The sequence below is a fragment of the Grammomys surdaster genome, unplaced genomic scaffold, assembly GCF_004785775.1.
Source record: "Grammomys surdaster isolate TR1022 unplaced genomic scaffold, NIH_TR_1.0 226, whole genome shotgun sequence".
Lineage (NCBI taxonomy): Eukaryota > Metazoa > Chordata > Mammalia > Rodentia > Muridae > Grammomys > Grammomys surdaster.
This window is the reverse complement of record NW_021604671.1, coordinates 541,848-562,694: the sequence shown is the minus strand read 5'-3', so window position 1 is coordinate 562,694 and position 20,847 is coordinate 541,848. Positions and strand designations below refer to the sequence as shown.

Genomic DNA, 20,847 nt, shown 5'->3' with positions numbered 1-20,847 from the left:
CTTACCCACTTACCCTGCAGAGGGACATACTAACATATAGTGTCTTATCCACTTACCCTGTAGAGGGACATACTAACATATAGTATCTTACCCACTTACTCTGCAGAGGGACATACTAACACGGAACGCAGCTTAGCCTAGGCATGGTGCTTGGTGATTCTCTGAAAGATGGGCTCTTAGTGACCTCTTTTAAGTGAGTTAACTTGTCTGAGTATCAGTTCATTTGCTTATATAGAATCTGGGTGTGCTTTTTATGCAAAAAAATGCTCTCAGGAAATCTGTATGTTTGCCTGGGTTAACGACATCACCATTAAGAATTTAAAATTTTAAACTAGAGTATTAACAGCAGCGCATATGATATGCAAATACATTTGGGCCACATTAAAAATATGGAACTGATCATATGTAAAGTAAGAGATTGCTTGCCTCATTTCTAATTTTTCCTTTTAAACCTACTCTCATTTAAAATTCCTGTTTTTGGGGGGACAGGAGACTTAATGATGAATGGGGCATTTAAATGATGAAGGGGTGAGGGAACCTGAGATGTTTGTGGTACCATACAATGGGTTTCTAGAGGTTTTCTGTGACCACATGGGACTTCATAAAATTGCAAAGTTTCTGTATGGCAAAGGACACTGTCAATAGGACAAAACGTCAACCAACAGATTGGGAAAAGATCTTTACCAATCCTACATCTGATAGAGGGCTAATATCCAATATATATAAAGAATTTAAGAAATTAGACTTCAAACAACCAAATAACCCTATTAAAAAAATGGGGTATAGAGCTTAACAAAGAATTCTCAACTGAGGAAACTCGAATGACCGAGAAGCACCTAAAGAAATGTTCAGCATCCTTAGTCATCAGGGAAATGCAAATCAAAACAACCCTGAGATTCCACCTCACACCAGTCAGAATGACTAAGATCAAAAACTCAGGTGATGACAAATGCTGGTGAGGATGTGGAGAAAGAGGAACACTCGTCCATTGATGGTGGGATTGCAAGATGGTGCAACCACTTTGGAAATCAGTCTGGTGGTTCCTCAGAAAATTGGACATAGCATTACCTGAGGACCCAGCTATACTACTCCTGGGCATATACCCAGAAGATGCTCCAACATATAACAAGGACATATGCTCCACTATGTTCATAGCAGCCTTATTTATAATAGCTAGAAGCTGGAAAGAACCCAGATGTCCTTCAACAGAGGAATGGACACAAAAAAAATGTGGTACATTTACACAATGGAGTATTACTCAGCTATTAAAAACAATGAATTCGAGAAATTCTTAGGTAAATGGATGAAACTAGAAAATATCCTCCTGAGTGAGGTAACCCAATCACAAAAGGACATACATGGTATGCACTCACTGATTATTGGATATTAGCCCAGGAGCTTGAAATACCCAAGATTCAAATCACAGACCACATGAAGCTCATGAAGAAGGAAGGCCAAGTGGGGGTGATTCGGTCCTTCTTAGAAGGAGTAACAAAATACTCAAGGGAGCAAATATGGAAACAAAGTCTGGGACATAAACTGAAGGAGGGGCCGTCTGGAGACCATTCCACCTGGGTATCCATCCCAAGTGCAGTCACCAAAGGTAGATGCTGATGTGGAAGTCAGAAAGTGCATGCTGACAGGAGCTTGATATAGATGTCTCCTTAGAGGTCTGCAAGAGTCTGACATATTCAGAGACAGATGCTCACAGCTAACTATTGAACTGATCATGGGGTTCCCAATAAAGGTGTTAGAGTGAAGACTAGGAGCTGAAAGGGTTTGTGGCCACATGAGGAGAACAACAATACCAACAAACCAGAGCTCCCAGGTTCTAAACCACCAGCCTGGGAGCACTTAGGGAGGGATCCATGACTCCAGCTCTATATGTAAGGGAGGATGGCCCTGTCGTGCATAGGTGGGAGAGGAGAACCTTGGTCCCATGAAGGCCGGATGCTGTGTGAGGGGGAAATCGAGGGTGGGGAGGTGGGAGTGGGGGGGTAGGTAGAGTCACATCTGCAGAGAAGAAGGAGGAGGGGCGATGGGATAAGGGGTTCCTGAGCAGGGGGATGGGGAGAATGGAGTAAGGGGGTAACATCTGAAATGTAAATAAAATATCCAATAAAAAATACGTTCTACAGAGAAATGGATGAAAATAGAGGTAATGAAATTTATCCTTTTTGATTACTTTTGAGACTCTTATTTCATTGTGTGCTAAAAACACTAACTGCCAGTATCTCTGTGAAATACAAACTAAAACACTTTTTTGCACCTCAATTTTGTTATAGGTCCCAGCTGACCAAATTCTCCTCTTTTAGTTTTCTTATGTGGAAAGTGTGCTCATTCTCTACAGCTTAAGAGTCACAGCATCTCTTCTCTGCAGTGCCTGTGACCTCCTAGACAGACTAATACTTTCTTCCTTGTGTTTCCAAAGCTTCTATACTTCTCCTTTTTAAAACTCCAGCTACTTTGATCTCACTGCCCTTTAGTTATGCACTTCTCGATTTGTCTACTCACTCAAAAGGAAGCAGACTCTCAGCCTTCAAATGTACAGTTAGGTTGGAAAGACAAGAAAAAGGGAACAAATTAAATGAAAATCTAATCAATCAGATATAATTTTGTCTTTTTATATAGCATCTACTTCTTTAAGTATATAGAATTTATTTCATTCTTCTTTATATCCCCATGTTACTTTAGAAATAAAATACCTATACATCATTAACCTCTATATTTGTTTTTTTTTCTTTTAGAATAAATCATGTTAAAGGATATATTGTGTGAAACATTTCCATTTAGCCTGTTACTTCTTTATAACTGTCTTAAAAGTGCCAACATGAATGAGAGAAATCACCCAAGACCCTACCTCTAGAAGAATAGCAGTCATTTAATAGTTACTGAGTGAGGGAGAGCCAGTCTTCTCTAAAATCTGATAGACTCCCTAATAGGCTATCTAATATCAAGTGGTTCACAGACACAGACAAACACACACACACACACACACACACACACACACACTCACATGCACCTGTGCGCACACACATCGTATAAAATAGGAATTTTAAAAGAAATCATGAATTTGAGACGGTTTGGACGAAGAAAGGGGTGGAGGTGATGTAAATATAGTACTTAGGTATAAAAGTCTCAAATTTTGTTTAATTTTTAAAAAATGCCAGCCATGTCTCTTCTTCCAAGTTCTTTGAGTCTTTCCACTTACATGTACCTTCCCTTATTTTTAAAGAAAATTGTTTTAAATTGTGATGAAGACAGAAACCATTTTTAATATAGTCATGCCTCCTTCAAAGTCATGAATGTTTCCACTGGCCCCTCACTTGCAAGCCAGCCAGTTGTGTATTCCATCTATCAAGTAATTTATTGAAGTGCCAAATGTAAAAGTGAGTTGCTTTTGTTCTTGTTAGTATCTACTCTGGCCTGATTTGGTTATTTGCACTCAAGAAGAAAGGCCAAACTGAGACAGAAATTAATACCACCTGAGCAAAGGGATCTAAGGAGAGGGGGCTTACGAACAAGTCAGTGTTCCAGCAGGACCTGTGAGTACTTGGAAGTCAAAGGCTCAGGTCAGCCTGTGCTGAGAGGAATGTAGTGTTCCTACAAACCCCACCTGATTCTCTGAGCCTTCCTGATGTGGCAATCATGGAGCCAAGTGTCCTTCCAGGTTGATATGTGAGGACAAGTAAGTAAACCTAGCAAATTCCTCACAGGGCCCACTGTAACAGCTACAGAGTTCCCCACAACCCCTCCATGGTTCCTGAGCCCTCTTTGCATGAGGACACCACAACATAGCCAGAGATCTGTGTGTGGGAGGGTCACTGAACTTAAAATAAGGGCAGGAATGCCAGTCTCCTATGGCCATTCTAGAAAACATGTGTTCTCCTAACTTGGCAGCTACCTTGATTTCCTTCTACCACTTGTGACCAGTACCACTTCTCTTTGATTCTCTGATTTCTTGACACTTGACTCCTCAAGGTTTATCTTTCTTTCTCTATATTCATGATTCTCTAATGTTCTCATCTCTTTAAGTACATTTGCATGAAAAATGAATCCACATCTCCAGGTCTCCCTTCTTCTTTGAACATCAGTTATGCAGTCATCTCCAAAATGAGTTCCCTGGGGATTACTTCATATCCAAACTTGTAAGCAGATCATGAAGCAGGTATTCCTCTAGCCTTCTTAATGTTTGTAAAGGGGGAAGACTGAAATGTATGAGTTCATCCTTGACCTGTCTCTTCTCATCATGTATCTAATCTCCAAAACTGTGTCTAGTCTCTGCTCTGGCCATTCTCCCTGCACTTATATTCCTGGCCTTCCTAGTGCCTTGTTGATGCTTGCTACCATGTCAGATGTCAGACCATTATGTGCTCTCCCCACCCCCATGCCTGGAATGTTGTTTCCCACTTGACTATGTGATTCCCTCCCTCACTTACTCCAGCTTCTAACTCTGTCTCCCTGCTGACAAGGCTGTTTCTGACTTAACCTTTGCGACTGTAAGCCCTCTCTATGAAGCTTTCTCTATTCTTCTCTATTTTTTTCTTTTGCGGAAAAAAGGCACTTTCTGCCCTGCAGTCTATTTGTGTTTAGTTCTAATCTGTCTATTTTTTGTGACATTCATTTTGTGTAGGTGGGAATTGTCATCTCTTACCTCATTGATAATATCTACCACATAGTGTCTGCCATACACTAGGTACTAATAAAACTAATAAAACACCGAATAAATGGATTTTGAGAACTCCAAAAAATACTATGAGGCATAGAAGTGGTTTGGAATTCCTATAAAACTGACTGCTGTAAGGAACATGGCCTAAACAACCCATTCTTTCCAGAGTGTGACAAGCTTACAAGTTTGGAACCCAGAACAGGCCCTCCTTAGTTATGTACTAAGTTAGACTGAAAGGCATGTGCCCCCCGCAGCCTGTTCCTTGACTTATATGTGTTTGGATGTTTGAAAGCTGGTCAAAGAGAAAGGATAAAAACAGAGGTGGTCTCTTGAGTTCCTCTGAGGCACAATTCTTGACATTGCTGATAGTTCTACTGGCCATGTGTGACATGATAGTTCAGTGTTAAAGAGAATTGGTAAACAGTAGGTCAAGAGAAAGGCTCATTGGGTAAAGGTACATGCAACCAAGCCAGATGATCTCAATGCAATCCCCAAATCCTATAGTGAAAGAAGAGAACTGACTGCTATACATGAGTAATGGCATATGCATGCACATGCACACACAGAAAATAAAATCAGTAAGATTTTTTTAGAAGTACATGCTCTCTAAGAGCTGTTTACCTTTTGTAATTTTGTGCTTTTATGACTTAAGACTTGATGTTTAGCTCATTGCTTTGTCTAAAACAGGTGCATAGAAGCTTCTGGGTAGCCTAGTAGACCAAGGTTGCAAGTGTTCTAATCTCATCATCCCTAGTTTGAGATTCAAGTATCTTCATAAACAGTAATTTACAGACTAGCTTTCAAAAGTATACACAATGACTATGTAAGTCAGAGGGTCAAATGGGAATCTGGATCTCTGCCCTCACCCAGAGTGTCTCCAGAACTGTGAAGATGCATCTACACACCCTGTTTCACTGGATCCTGGGCACTGTAAAGTGGGTGCTGCTACCCATACTATTTAGACAAATAAGTTTCAGCTCAAAATCCGATGGGGAACTAGCTGCATGATTCTTTGGGGGTGTTTTGGTCCCTTGCTTTGCTGATATAACAGAAGACTGCAAACTTATATGAATAATAAATACATTTATTATGTACATGAGGAAATTCAAAAGCTAGGGATTCCATCAGCTCGTCGATAACCATGTACTCTACCACACCTGGGCAGAAGTTACCTCAGGCCAAGAAAGACAAAGGAGGCACAGAATTCCATTTATAACAATTGCTCCTGGGCTAATGTCCTTACTCTACCACTGTGGGCAGAGATCCTGGTCCCAGTTATCCCTTTAGGTCTCACTTTCCTACATTTTATATGAATAGTTCACTTTTTATATGAGCCTTGGAGTAGACTTGAAACAATAGCAAGGAAGAGCAGTTGTATAATAATCTAAATGAAATTATTAGCTAAAAAATAGTCTTCTTATGGAAAAAATAATATCAAAATTGTTTCTATTGTTGACACTGATGAGTAGAAATGGAAGGTACACTCTGAGTACTGAGGTCAGAAAAGGAGGTGGGCAATCAGCGTAACTTGTGTTGGGACACTTGGGGTCTCCAGTAAAGGAAGAAAGTATCCAAGGAGGGACTATTCCAACAGCTCACGTACAGGATGTGAAAGCAAGTCCAGACACCCAAAGAGCAGTAGCAGCATGTAATGCACAAACATCACGTGCGGACATCATTTTTATTGGAGTCTTTCTGCACCAAATCTCTACATTCAGCACATAAATTGGTATTTGTATTGCAGGTGTGGTGTAGCCGTGTGATCTTGTAAAAAGTAGTTTGTCTTAGTTTCCAAATTACTCATATTAGTGGAAGAAGTTCACCTTTGTGGGCATGGCTTGTTCTGCTTTATTTTTTTCTCCCTGGGTTGCTGTGACTTTGTGTCTGCCAAGCTTTGGCTTACTATGTCATATACAAGCATGTATATAATTTTTTTCAAATTGCAATTTATACTCATTCACACAGGGGTTATAAACACAAAAAGGCAGGACATGGGGAAGGGGATGACACTGGAGCGAGGGTGTTCAGGGAGAATACAGATATTTTTCAGAACAGGGTATTGGCTGGGTGAAGGTTCAGGGGATAGGTCACTATGACTCTTCCTGTGATTCACTTGTCCTTATCTAAGTTGGTAATATCTGCCAAGGCTGCCTATTTACAAGGTCTATAACTACTCAGGCTGGTAAATTGTCACAAAAACTGCCTGTTTACAATAGCTTATAGCCATCTGTTTCAGTGTTTATCCACAGAGACCCAAGACTTGGTGTTAGAATACATGTATGACAGGCCTATTGCTGATTTTAGGCCTATGGCTGATTTTAGGCCTTCAGTGTATAAGCAGGGCTGCCCCTGACATCTCCTCCCTTCTCTAAGTATAGACGGGCTGTGGCGAATCTAATCTTGCAAAGGCAGGGATAGAGGACTGACCTCCAGTAATTGAAGGGGACCTTGTAATGGCTCTGGTCCCTCTGTTGTTGTCAAGTGAGGCATGAGGGCCATACCCGTATCAGGGATGGTTTTAATACTATGTCCATTTGGTAGAATAATAATAGTAGGTTCTTCCCTAGAGTCTGTGACCTATCTAGTCATAGGCTCTTCATGCTATGATGGTGTAAGGTGTGGAGCATGTCTTAACTCTAATCAGAATGTAATTAGTTACTGCCATAACATTTATGACACTATTGTACCAGTGTCTTGCAGGATAGTCATTATTGGAACTCATAAGATTCTCAGCTAGGTAAAATTTATTATTAAATTGGGGTAAAATTTTTAAGTAGATATGGGAAAAAGTACAGAAAGACAGTAGCCAGAATTTTAGCCAGAGGTACAGCAAGTGCAAACCTAAAAGATCAGAGTCAGTATTATATGTGCAATGTCCTAGGACAACACAGAGGCCCATGTACAAAAAGTAGAGGGGAAGTAATAGGAAATTAACACAGAAAAACAATGAGTCTAGATTGTGCTGTGAATTATATGCCATTTTAGAACTTCTGACTGTACTGAGATATGAAGATTCTGTAGTGTTTTGAGAAATGAGATAATGATTTTGCTGTTAGGAACATTATGTTGGTCTGTACAGAAGAGGCTGCAGATCATGTATTTAGAAGCATGTAGAATGTGAAAAGTTTACCAATCATATCCATAAGAAATGGCGGGTGACTTGGACTATGATGGTACCTACAGAGTGATGGGAGATTCTGAACATATTTGGAAGAGGAAGATAACTCACATTACTGTGAGAGAAGATGTGGATATAGAAAGGAGTGAAGACTGGTTTAAGACTTGTAACTGTGTTAATGGCATGACTGAGAAGCAAGATTTGAAGGCTGCACAATCTGGAGCATGTTGAGTCAACATGTTTACTGGCTATGGAAATAGGATACACTCAGAAATATCATATCCAAAGAGTGTCTTGGCACTCTGATCTCATGAAATCCCCCTCTCATTGTACCACATTGAAGATGAGTCAAATATTTTTATTTTGTGTAAGAGGGTACATGCTTTATCCTCCCTCTTTGCATTCTGGACAAAAACCAAGGTCAATATACAAAATCATCTGGCCTGCTAAGAGTAGAAAGGACCCCTATGCCAAGTGAGCTGCAGGATCTAGCAACTACTCATGGCAGGAGCTGGAGGAGTACATATGGGCTGGATCCCAGGGGTTCTGGATCAAAGGTATGGAACATCAACTTGGATAAAGAGAAGTTGATGTGGAAGCCATCTCTTGTGTTACAGGGTTTAATAACATGTCAAGGAGCCTGGGGGATGGTACTAGCATGCTGATAAATTGGTTCTTGGAAGGCTAGAGAAGCAACACCACACTCTAATTTAGAAAATCTAGAACTGCCACTGCAAACAGAAGAGAGAGGAGAGAGACATGACCATTCCTGGAACAGATACATAGACCAAAAAAAAAACACCCTATAAAAATTGGTTATCCCTTGCCAAGTTTGTACACCTAAGGCACTTCTCAGAGACCAAGGCCAGTGATTTCCTGTGAGGGAAGTCCTTCACAGTGATGGTTTCATGCCTATTGTTTCCTTCACTGGTATCAGGAGAATCTATGACAGTGTGCTTAAAAAACAATTGTCCTAGTAAGAGAAGACTGTACAGACACTTCAGGAACTGTTACAGTGTATTACAGTCATACTCTGACAACACGCCTCCCTCTAACTCCTCCCAAATCTGCTTGCACTTCCCCATCACCTCCGAACTTCATGTCCTTTTTATCTTTTCTTTTAAAAATAATTCAAGTCTAGTCTTTCTTGCTTTCCATGGTGTGGTTCTATCCACTGGAATGGATGACTTACCAGGGATCATACCCTAAAAGAAAACTGACTTTCCATTCTCCAGAAGCCACCAGCTACCAATAGCTCCTCAGCTTGGAATGGAAGCTCATGACTCACCCCCCAAATACACACACACACACACACACACACACAATCATGAGTTCTTTTTGTAACTTTTCTTGAGATATGTTATGTATAGTATAATTTGCCCATTATCCTTCTTCCCTCCAAACCCAAACCCTCCAGTACACCTCTTTGCTCTTTTTCAAATTCATGGCCTCTTTCTTCATTAATTGTTGCTATAACATATATGTGTGTCAGAAGATAGGATGAGTGCATTCTTCAATCTGTAAATATAGTATGCTCAGTTTGTATAATGTTATTGTATTTATGTTTCAGGGCCGACCATTTGGTATTGAATAATGAACTGCTGTGCTCTTCCCTGAGGAAGATGATTTCTCCCACTCTCAGAATTCTGTAGTTGCCTGTAGTTCTTTGTGCCAGGCTGAGGAATTTTGAGCTTCCTACAGTAACAAGCACTCATTCATGTTGGCACAACCACTGGTGTCCTCCTTGCTCAGCTCATTTTTTGCAGTCTTGTGGGTGAGACTTTATGAATGGAGCCTCTGCCGTTTTTAGAACAAGGTCTCACAGCAAATTCCCTGATCCTCTAGCTCTTAGTCTTTCCACCTACTCATCTGAAATGATCCCCAAGCCTTTCTTGCTGAGATCTGGATTATATTGTAGTTCATATCTGTTGGGGCTGCATTTTTGTTGTGTTTTTCTGTAATGGTCTCTGATAGTTCCAAGTGTCCTAGAGAGGTGAGGTATCTTATTTTTGGATATAAAGAGAAATATTTTGAATGTAGTTAGTTTTAGTAAAGTGGTAGTTCTAGGTTCTCTTCCAGTATCCATGACTTTCCTAGCCCTGGGTTGTTGGCTAGGGTTCCAGTACCAGGCGTGATTTTCCTCTAGCTGAGTGGGGAAATTGAATTTTCTTAATGGAGATTTTCTCGATTTTCCGATATGCTGGAGATTTGATCTGGAACATGTTCCTAAGACTCAAATGTTAAAGGCTTGTTGCACAGCCTGGCTCCTTTAGAAGGTAGAATGGGCATTAGAATGTACCCTGAAGGGGATTGTGTGGCACTGTCCATGTCCTCCTCTTGTACCCATCTATAAAGTTAAAAAAAATGTGATATATTTTGCTACTGCAATGTAGGCTATAGGACTAGCCACTCAGGATGAAACCTCCACAATCATGAGTCACAATGAAATTTTCTCTCCTTCTAAGCTGATTAAAATAGACTTTTTGTTGCAGTAACATGAAGTTGACATACTACCTAAATCCATAAATTTCTGATTCTTCTTTATTCATCATTTCCAAAGTATTTATCCTCACACATACTATGTATCCAATGTAAAAAAAACTTTACTGGAAAATTGCATTTCTCTTTAACAAAACATCTAGGAGGAGAGGTTTTTTTTTTTTTTCAACGTCATTCAATACTATATTTTTATTAGTATATCTTTTTGTAGATTATTGAATATCCTCTTATGATTACAAACTGAGCTACAGTACTGCCCATATGCATCTATATTGTTGGAAATTGTTGAGTTGTGTTTTTTCCAAGAAGTATTCAAAAGCCTCAGAAATGAACTGTACTAATTACTGGTTATTGTTCTAACTATAGAATGAATTTGTTTTATAATTGTGGTGTAGAATGCAAATAGACTCATATATAGTTTCTTTCTTTGGATAATTTGCACTGGATAATCAGACTAATATACACACTGATAGCACGTGTATATATTTGCAAAACAAACCTCCCTGTAGTGATGCTAAGCTCTGTTCTGAGTCCATGAAAAATGACTTTCTTTTCTTGGATCAAAGAAAATGTTCTCCACCACTAGCTCAAAGTAATTGTGTGTCATCCTTTAAGAAAAAGTTGAGGTTTATAATTGTAAGCCAAATCAGTTTTGTCAGTGCCTTTATTTCTGGCCTTCACAGGGAGCCTGACATTCGGAAAGCTTCCTGGGGTCTTCCATGATTGTCTGTCTCCATTTACAGGGTTAAGTCTTGTCTGTTTATAAATCATAGCACCAATACTAGGAAACTCACAGCTTCCTATAATTCCAGCTTCAAGGAACTGAACTCACATCCATTTGAAGAGCAGTAAGCACTCTAACCACTTGACCATCCCAGTCCCCAAGCCATGTGCCGAGCAAATGCCTTTTTTTTTTTAAATTGCTAGCCTGCCTTTTTTATTGGGAAGAATTCTTTATATACTCTACATTATGCTTTATAAGATGCATGTTTCAAATACCTTCCCCTGCTCTGTGGTTTTCCTCTTCATTCTTGTCTTTTGAAAAGTCTTTTGAGGAGTATGATATATGGTATGATGGGCACAGAGAACTGATCTCATTGGACCTTTCCCACCAGAATGTGCCATGGAAACTGATGGAGATTCAGGGATGATCTATATCCTAACTGGTACCTCCTGACACCAGAAATTTTACATATAAATGTGATATAATTTACCAGTTTTGTCCTTTAAATTTGCACTCTTAACTGGTTGGCAAAACTCTGCTTCTCCTAAGATTATTGAAAATGTTGCTTCATACTTTTTATAGTATAAGTTTTAAACTCAAAACCCTTCCAGAATTATTTTGATATAGTAATCCACCATTACCCACACAGCCATGGAGAACATCAACCAAGTTTGAGCTGTATTTTCCTCAGTTGAGTGATTGCCTATTTTTTCCTTAGAGAAATGCCTATCTTTGCCATTCCCACATTGACGGTCACTGTTGCAATTAAGTATAGCACGGAACACTGTAGCACTGGTACTATAGCTCCTCAGTAGTCTATTTTAATACCTATGATGGTGGCTGAATATCTAAAGGGGATGTGGCTTACTGAACATGGGTACTCTGGGCCAAGAACAGAGCAGGATAGGACCAAATTCTATCTTGCATCTCAGAACGGCACAGTTTAAAGCATGAATTATTTATTTCAAAAATTTTTATTAATTTTTTTTTGATTTGTGATTAATGGTGGATAAAGAAACTGAAAAAAAAGACTGTTATAATGAGGAGCAAGTACACATTGTGATGGACAGGTGTTTGGGGTTTTGTTTGTTTGCTTATTTTAGATAAACGCCCACTCTATTGAAGATAAACATATCTTCATGATAAGGTAGCCTTGGAGTGTGTCTGTTTCTGGCCCCTCAATGTGGAACGTCTACATAGTTCCTTCCATCTGCATTTGTGTTTGTATTGAAAAGGCCACAGCTGGAGAGTACCAAGTTGTATGACAAGACGTTGGCGCCAAGAACATCAGCTCTCCAATTTTGTTTTTGCTCTTTTTCCAAATAGTCTTTACTCTTCTCGGTTCTTTTATTTCTGTAAACTGTAGAAATAATTTTTCTGTTTCTTTTTAGAGCTCTCTTGGTGCTTTGATGGGGATTACATTTTTCTGATAAATTTAGGAAAAGATGGATCTTTTTGTGCTAAGTCTTTTACTCATGAACACTTTATAGTCTTTCCTTCATTCAGATCTTCTGTAATTTCAAAATGGTGTTCGTTTCATGGAAGTTTTGTAGGTCTGTCAGGTCTGCACTTAGGTATTTTTCACATCATGATGTTATTCTAAATGGTTTATAGATGTGTCATTAACCTTTCAATAGCAACCTCACTATATTTACTTCCTTGTCCTCAAATTCTACTTGTACAGTCTTTTGGATTTTCTTCAGATACAATCCCAAGTATGTGGAGAATGCTCCATGTGTAAAGTACTTGCCTTCAATATGATCACCTGAGTTGAAATCTAGAAGCCACACATGTAAAACCAGGCACAACAGCATCTATAATCTCAGTGTCCCATGTTAAAATGAGAGATAGAGAAAAGAGATTCCTGTGAAACTCATGGGCCCACTAGCCTGACATGTACAGTAGCAAGCAAGGGACCCTGCCTCTCAAATAAGTTGAGAGACAACGATTGATATCACTGACCCACACATCTTTGCTATAGTACTTATGCACCCACACATACATAAGAACATAAATATGTACACATATACAAATCTCTCTCCCTCTCTCTCTCTCTCTCTCTCTCTCTCTCTCTCTCTCTCTCTCTCTCTGTCAGACACACCCACACACATACACTCAACTAGTTTTAAAATTGCAGCCCTATTTCTGTGAAAAATGTTCTCTTTTCAATCATCATGCCTTTGGTTTTATATTAGTCATCTTAGTCTTAATACAGATTCATATTTCTTGGTCCTTGCCAATGAATTTATGATGTTCTGACCATTTATAAGATGTCCATAGGAATTTTTGCCCTTTTTCCATGAAAATGTTGGATGCAGAGTTTAATAATCTCCACCTATTTTTTTCATTCATCTGTGAGATCTCAAAACAAGTGCATTTCTGGATCTATATTTTTAATTGGCTTATTATCTTCTGGCTTGCAATGAAAATAGATTACTATTGAAAACAGACTAGAAAACATATAGTGTAAACCTGAGGTTTCCAGTGTATTGTATTTTTTTCCGGATCCTGAAGTTTTCACAAATTTAACTTACAGAAATCATCCTGTGGTGATTCTATTGTGAATGTTGTCTATTGTGGCTTGTGTGAGTAAGTTAACTCAGGTATATGTCTCACAGTAGTAATAGCATTTTGAATTAGAATTCCAATCTCTAAATGGAGTTTTTTCTCAGGAATGTAATCCTAAAAGTTCTCATGGGTATATACAGATCCTATGAAGCTAGTTTAATAAAATCAAACCCCTAAAATATGATGTTTAAAGTGGTTTGTGCATTGATTAAGTCCCCCGGGGGGCTCTGAGTGTTTAAAGCAACAGTTTGAGTGAATAGAACAATAAATGCAGAGCTGACTGTATTTTCTCTTTCTTTCTCATCTGCTAGAAAAATATAGATAATAGAGCTCATTTATTTTCTTTACATTTCAAAGCTCTTCAGATGGGAAAACACAGCCCAGTGGAAATGATTTCTGGCAACCTTGAGAAGATATATTAGAATTCTGTGGCATTTCTTTCCGTGACATGTAAAGCATGGCTTTTCCTCATTGCAGTGTCACAGTGAAGTGTCACAATAAAGCCAAAATAGTGTGCCCTCAGGGAAAACTAGAAAGGGACCATTTTCCATGCACACACAAAGGGTAATATTTATTATAAAGCCTTTCATTTTAGCTCCAAGTGCTGTCTGGGCTGTGAGTACTTTGCAGTAGAGAAATGCACAGAATGTGAGATTTAAAGCAAATGTTATGTGTAAACCTAATTTATGTAAATGTAAATAAAATGTAAAAAATAGAATGCTCTCATGGACATGTGTTCATCTAGTCTGCAGAGTGCTGGGAAGTGCCTGCATTATCTGGTGCTGGTTGAGCCCAAGGAATGCTGAACTGGGGGCCACACTGCTCTGTCTTGACCTGGCTGGTCAACATGGAAACTCTCTCTTTAGTCCTTAACATTTATAATATAGAAATTATCCTCCCAATTTGCTAGATGAGTGATTTAATGTTTCAAAAGATCCACCAGTTTGTGGCAGTTTACACAGTCAGGATTGCTGAATCTGTTTCAGTACCCTTAATAGAAGATAAATCTAAACCTGTAATTTTTGATCTATTAAATTTGTTCTTCAAAAAATTGTTCTTCAATAGTTTCATACTTGTATTTATGTATTCTGATCACTCTTACACTACCCTCCTATCTCTCCCTCCTACTTCTGTCATTCCAGCTTTTCCTACAAGTCTCTTCCCCATCTACCTCTTTTTGTTTTGTGACCTTCTGAGTTTAACCAGGCCCATCCACCATGGATATAGAACAATCCAGTAGAGCCTGGCTGTCCCATCTGTGGGAACGCCATTGAAGACAATGATCTACTCCTCCCATAATATCTATAAATAGCCAGTAATTCCACAGTGATGGGTATGGTCCTGTAATTGACTCACTACTGACAGGCCAGCCTTGTGCAGGCCCAGTGTAGGCAAATTCTGTTGTTGGGAGAAGATTTTTCAATGGCTGTCGTGCCCAGAAGGTAGTGTTTCACAGAGCTTGTCCTTTGGATCCAGCTCTTGCACTCTTTCTGTATACATCTAGTATAGTGTTCCCTGAGCCTTGTGGTAGGGGTGGGGTAGAGAAATTTCCGGTTTAGCAGTGAGTGCACACTTAGTCTTAGCACTTTGAACAGCTATGAGTCTTTGTATTTGCCAGTGTTCAAAGAGAAGCCTCTCTGATAAAAACTAAGAATAGCATTTGTCAGTGGGCATAAGCATTATTTAGAAGGCATGAATTTGTACTTTTGATTTTAAAAACATGTACATATCTCTTCATCCTACACTCAAAAAATTATTATTTTATCTAAATATTGAGCTTGATTTTCATCACATTGACAGCTATCACATAAGGGCCAAGCTACTTCTCCACTTTAGGTCATAATATTTTATCTGTTTAAATATGTATTTTAACTTAATTATGTTTATATATATATATATATGTCTGTGTGTGAGTGTATGCACATATGAAAGCAGGTGCTGATGGAAACCAGAAGCAGGTCTCTGATTCCTTGGAGCTGGAATCATATGCAACTATAAGCTGTCTGCTGTGGGTGCTAGGGTCTGAATTTGAGCCTTCCATAGCATCTGCTCATAGTTAAGGCATTGTCTTCCAGCCCTTACCACTTTGTTCTTTTTCTTAAATTGCTGCAACTCAATATTATCTAGACAAAATGTTTCCATGTAAATGCACCTGAACATCACTAGCCAATGCCCTACATTAAGCACCTTTCCTTCAGCTAGAGAGCTCTGTTTCTACATATTGTCAAATGAATGCAGAATTTGTCCAAATATATTGTTCTGGTCTGGCAATATGGAGGATAAAACAAGTCTTGAGGTCTTACACACTGGGTTCAACTGTCAATACCACCAGTTAGTAGTTGCTTGCTTATTTGTGGAATGCTACTTTCTTCATAAATGAGTAATCTTATATGATAATACTAAATACAACAAAGTCTGAAGGACCAGCCAGCATGTGTGCAGCCCTTATCTTTAAAGAAGGAAATTGTATTTCCAGGCTGATTAGCCCTTGGTAACTAACTCCACTATGAAAGGCTTCTGGTGCCAACAGATCCCTTTCCTCTATCACCGTCATCTTCTTAAATGTTATAATAGTAATGCTATTTGACATGAAATTCACCTTTTTAATCATTTTAAATATGTGATACATATTGTTGACCTGATGGAGTTGTGTAACAGATCTCTGGAGTTTCTTCATTTTGCTCAATTAAAATTTTGTATGTTTATTAGTAATTCCCCACTCTATCCTTCAGCATAAAAGAAGCAATATTTATTTATTTATTTATTCTTTGAAATTTTCATACATTTTATATAATGGCTTTTGATTACACACATCTAACACTCCTTCTCTCAGCCACTCCTAGTGCTCCCAACTTCAGGTCCTTACATTTTTGTTGCTATTAATGACACCAAGGCCAGTTAGTGGTTCCCAAGTGTGCATAAGTGGAGCCGTACCATGCATACCTGTGGCATGGACTGCCTACTAGCAGCCACCTCAAAGGAGAGTCACCCTTTCTCACGAACCATTAGGTTCTGATGGCTGGGCTTCTGGGGTGAAATGCCTGTGGCACCTACCCACATTCAAATTGGAATTTTGACTGACTTTGTATTGTTCAGATTTTGTGCAAGTGACCATAGCTCCTTAGAGTTGATGTGTGCAACAGCCACACCCTATCTAGAAGTCAGTATTTCACAGCTCTCCTTCTCATCCACCAGCTTTCACATTTGATTCATTCATTCTTCAGTGATGCTTCCTAGACCTTGATTAGGTGAGGTTAATAATGATTCAGCTTCAGTTGAGCTCCCACAGTTACCTATAAACTGACCAAGGTTGAGTACAATACGCATCCATGAGTGGAATCAAATATTCAGAAGGCAGTTTGACAGCATAACTATTTAGTGTAACAACAATAGTTTACACACTAGGTCCTGCGATCTCCCCAATGATGAGATTTTGGCAGGATTTAGATTATCAGGCATGAAATTTCCCCTGTGGACCAGGCCCCATCTCAAAACAGAAAGTGATTAGTTGTTCCTATAGCATTCACACCACTATTGCAACACTGGGCATGTCTTGCCAGGCAGGGACTGCAACAGACCATTGATGCTTTTTCTTCCCCAGAAGTTAGCATAAAGTATTTTAACACTATAAAAGCTAGCTAGTGGTAAATAATTCCATGATCAGTCAGGACCACCACTATTTCTTTAATTATATGAGTTTAATGCTCTTGTGTTACTCATTAGTAAGAGAAATGAGACACATTTTCTCTGTATATCTATGACTTATTTTGCATAGTATAATATCTTCAAGATTTATCCATTTGATAAATATGGCAATATTTCTTTCTTGTTTAAAGTTTAATTGTACATACTATACATATATATATTGTCCACTCATCTGTCCATGGAGGTTGAAGTGTTTCCACATACTGGTCACTGTGAATAGTGCTACATTCAACATTCAAATCAATATCACAGTTCCTCAAAAATAGAGCTACAATTGCTTCACCAATTCCACTTCTGGGTATTTCTGCAAAAGAATTAAATGAAGAATTCATTAAATCTTAATTTTAACATTTTTTCTTTTCCTCTTTCTCAATACCAATTTAAATCATTCCAATTCTTAAAATCTATTTTCTGTCTCTGACTTTAATATCAGAAATGGTATAAGAGCCTCTCTTACTTTCTACAAATTGTTCTGGTTCCTGAGAAGGGCTGAGCAACTCTGAGACTTTTCGGCGACAGGGCTGTGGAAGTTCAAATGATTTTGAAATGTTGAGACTTTCTTGAACTCTCTTCACTCATCTATTGTCCCTTACCTTGTCTTTGTGTCTTTGACCTGTCTCTCCAAGAGTGAGCTCCATAGTAGAATGGTGGGTGAGTAAAGAGCAGTTTTGTCTACTGGTGCCCGATCTCTTTGCATCGGCCATGGTATGCAGACTTGTGCTTTCTTCTGAGATCAGTAACTTCAGTCCAAATAGTTCTCCTCTACCTTGTGGAGGTCCTCATACCTAGGGGTCTGAGGCTGTTATTGCCATATGGTCATCTTTCCTTGTCCTGCAGTTTCTTTATGTGTTCACTATAAACCTAGGTTCAAATCTATAAAAACCCATTAATATCGTTCAGAAAATGCACTCATTTCTTCCTATCTCGATGATTTTAGGTCTCTAGTTTCCACCTTTTATGAGATTTTTAAACATTAGTTAAAAAAGAAGATACTTTAGGAAGACCCTTTTTAAAAGGAAAATGGTTTAGGAAGATATTTCTAGTTTTTTTCCCTTTATTTCTGTTTCCTCCTTTAGAAGTTTTTGCAACTACTTTTTGAATATTTAAGAATGTGGGTCTGACTTTACAGAACAGATTTCCTGAACATGTCACCATCTTTGCATAGTGGTCATGTGAGACCTTCTGGCCAGTTGTTGCTATTACCAAGAATTGTTTTTGATTTGTTTTTGAGCTGGAGTCAATAAATTGTTTCTCTGCTTCCAGAATTCTCTCTCTTGGATTTCTTTTCATGTGACGCTCACTGATTTATCTTCAAAGAGCATTTAACAAATATCTGTCATAGAGTCACTATTAAAATTCTATGATCTTCACAGATCTTGCCAGGAGAGTGTTTCTCTTCACACAGTAAATCTCCATTAATTCTGAGGGAGGTGAATGTAGGAAATCTGTGTTGAAAGGGCCTCCCTTGAGAGCATTTCCAAATAGAAACATGTGAGAACAGAAATAAAGATAGGCTTTTGGCCATTTTCTTGTGAAATCCAATCTTATGTTTCTGCTTTTTATTTGTTATGTGTGCCAAATGGGTGAAAAATTCAAAGGCACTTTGCTGTGTGACAACTTTTCACTTTTTGTGTCACTGGAAATGGATTGAATGTTCATAGCTTGTTCCCTTGCTCAGTCGCTCTTTCAGTCAAGTCAGTGCATAAGACCTGTGGTGTCTCAAATCTGAGGCACAAGCACAGGAAGGATATGCAAGTTTAGTGTCATCACACCCTTGGTGAACCTGTACTGGCACATTCATTGTACCTAGTGGTGTAGTTTTCACATTATCTATTTCTTGAAGCTTGAAAACTGGTTTAAGTCTTGTTTTACCTCCCAGATATATAGTGAAGTGAAGCAGAGATTGGCATATGCTTACTCAGGAGTAATGGTGAGTTTTTAAATACATCTGATGGACTGTAAAGTAGACTTTTGAGAGAGACTGATAGCACTAATGATAAAACCTACACTCCAGGTCCCGAATTTCCAGGTGCCTAGATTTTTACTTAGTGAAAGTCAAACACCAAGCAGCAATGAATGCTATTTTACTGTGTTCTTAATCTGCCTTGCTCTGCTCGCCCCAGGGTTGCATATGATTGCTCTATGTCGAAGAAGAGGAGAGCTGACGAGCAGGCATTGGGAGTGCCAGTTAACAAGAGGAAATCTCTGTTAATGAAACCCCGGCACTACAGCCCAGACATGGACTGCAAGGAAAACCCAGACAACAGGAATGAGGATGATCGCATTCTAGAAACGAATGACCACTCCACTGCAGGTAGCAAAAGGCATGGCCCAAGCTTTATATACTCCTGTCACCAAAAGTTATTCTTAGTTCATGGAGAAGTGAAGTTTCTATCACTGTTAAACTATATATTTGGAATTTGGAAGAAAAAAAATCCAACAATTGTTTCAGTCAATATTCACTTATTAAGGCTCCATTTATTTTAATAAGATTCAATTTAGAGTCTGTAGTTTTAGCCTGAGTGTGCCATGGACTCACTTCAAGTCATGATTAGGTTATGCTTCTTTGCATAGAAATTTGTCTGAAAGCTGAAGAGTCTGTCTGAGTAAATGCCTAAACCCAAAAGAGTACCTCAAAGTACAGTATGATTTTAAGCTTTACAATAAGTCTTAAATGATAGAGGCCAATGTAATGTTCACAAATGATACATTTATTGTCTATGTATGCAGCTAAAACAGTAATACATAATTTTATCAATATGTTTAATATTATTTAGGCCCAAGTTATAATAGTAATAACATGACTCAATGTAGGTGTCGGATGACCTTGACATTTTCATATACTTCAAATCATATTTAGAGCAATTGATTGTAGAGTTGATCAAAAGCTGTTATACTTGAGGCTTATTCAATGGGAGAACAAGATAAAAAAGATAACCCGTGCCTATATTTCTAAAATCAGTAATTTAAGTTTATCTTTATAATTCAATTCTTTGCACACTCTTCAAGTGTCTTTTTTTGAATGAGTGAAATATAGCTGGAACTTTAATGGCTTAGAGTTTGTTTATTCTCAGTTCTTAGTTGTTAGTAATTACTTGCATCTAGGAGTTGAATTGTCACTGATTGAATCATGCATGAGACTAAAGTGTTAGATGTGCAAAAATCTCAAAAACTTATGAAACCTTTAAGGTATAAGGCTTGACTAATAGAAATTTTAATTAGACATGCTCTTGTCCTACTATTTATATACTTTTACTGAATGTGACTGTTTAGGTAAACAACATATAATAATAATAATAATAATAATAATAATAATAAATGATTTATTAAAAAACTTAAATAAAAGGTAGGAATATTTATAGATTACATTTTTACAAATAGAATTCTAGAAATAATACTAGATATTATTTTTAAAGGTATAAAAACATGGCCAGGCAGTGGTGGCGCACGCCTTTAATCCCAGCACTTGGGAGGCAGAGGCACATGGATTTCTGAATTCGAGTCCAGCCTGGTCTACAGAGTGAGTTCCAAGACAGCCAGAGCTACACAGAGAAACCCTGTCTC

General features: G+C 38.5%; 1 protein-coding gene across 8 annotated transcripts in view; it reads left to right on the top strand.

Moving 5' to 3' along the window:
* Positions 1 to 20,847, top strand: part of St18 (ST18 C2H2C-type zinc finger transcription factor) — a 314,859-nt gene that overhangs the window by 231,970 nt on the left and 62,042 nt on the right. For 5 of the 8 annotated variants that reach the window (XM_028773409.1, XM_028773407.1, XM_028773405.1 and 2 more), the window contains one exon: positions 19,407 to 19,597. In XM_028773409.1, the coding sequence (XP_028629242.1) occupies positions 19,407 to 19,597 (191 nt within the window). Of the gene's footprint in view, positions 1 to 19,406; positions 19,598 to 20,847 lie in introns of those variants that run through there. The other 3 variants (XM_028773412.1, XM_028773410.1, XM_028773411.1) reach the window with 1 other exon arrangement.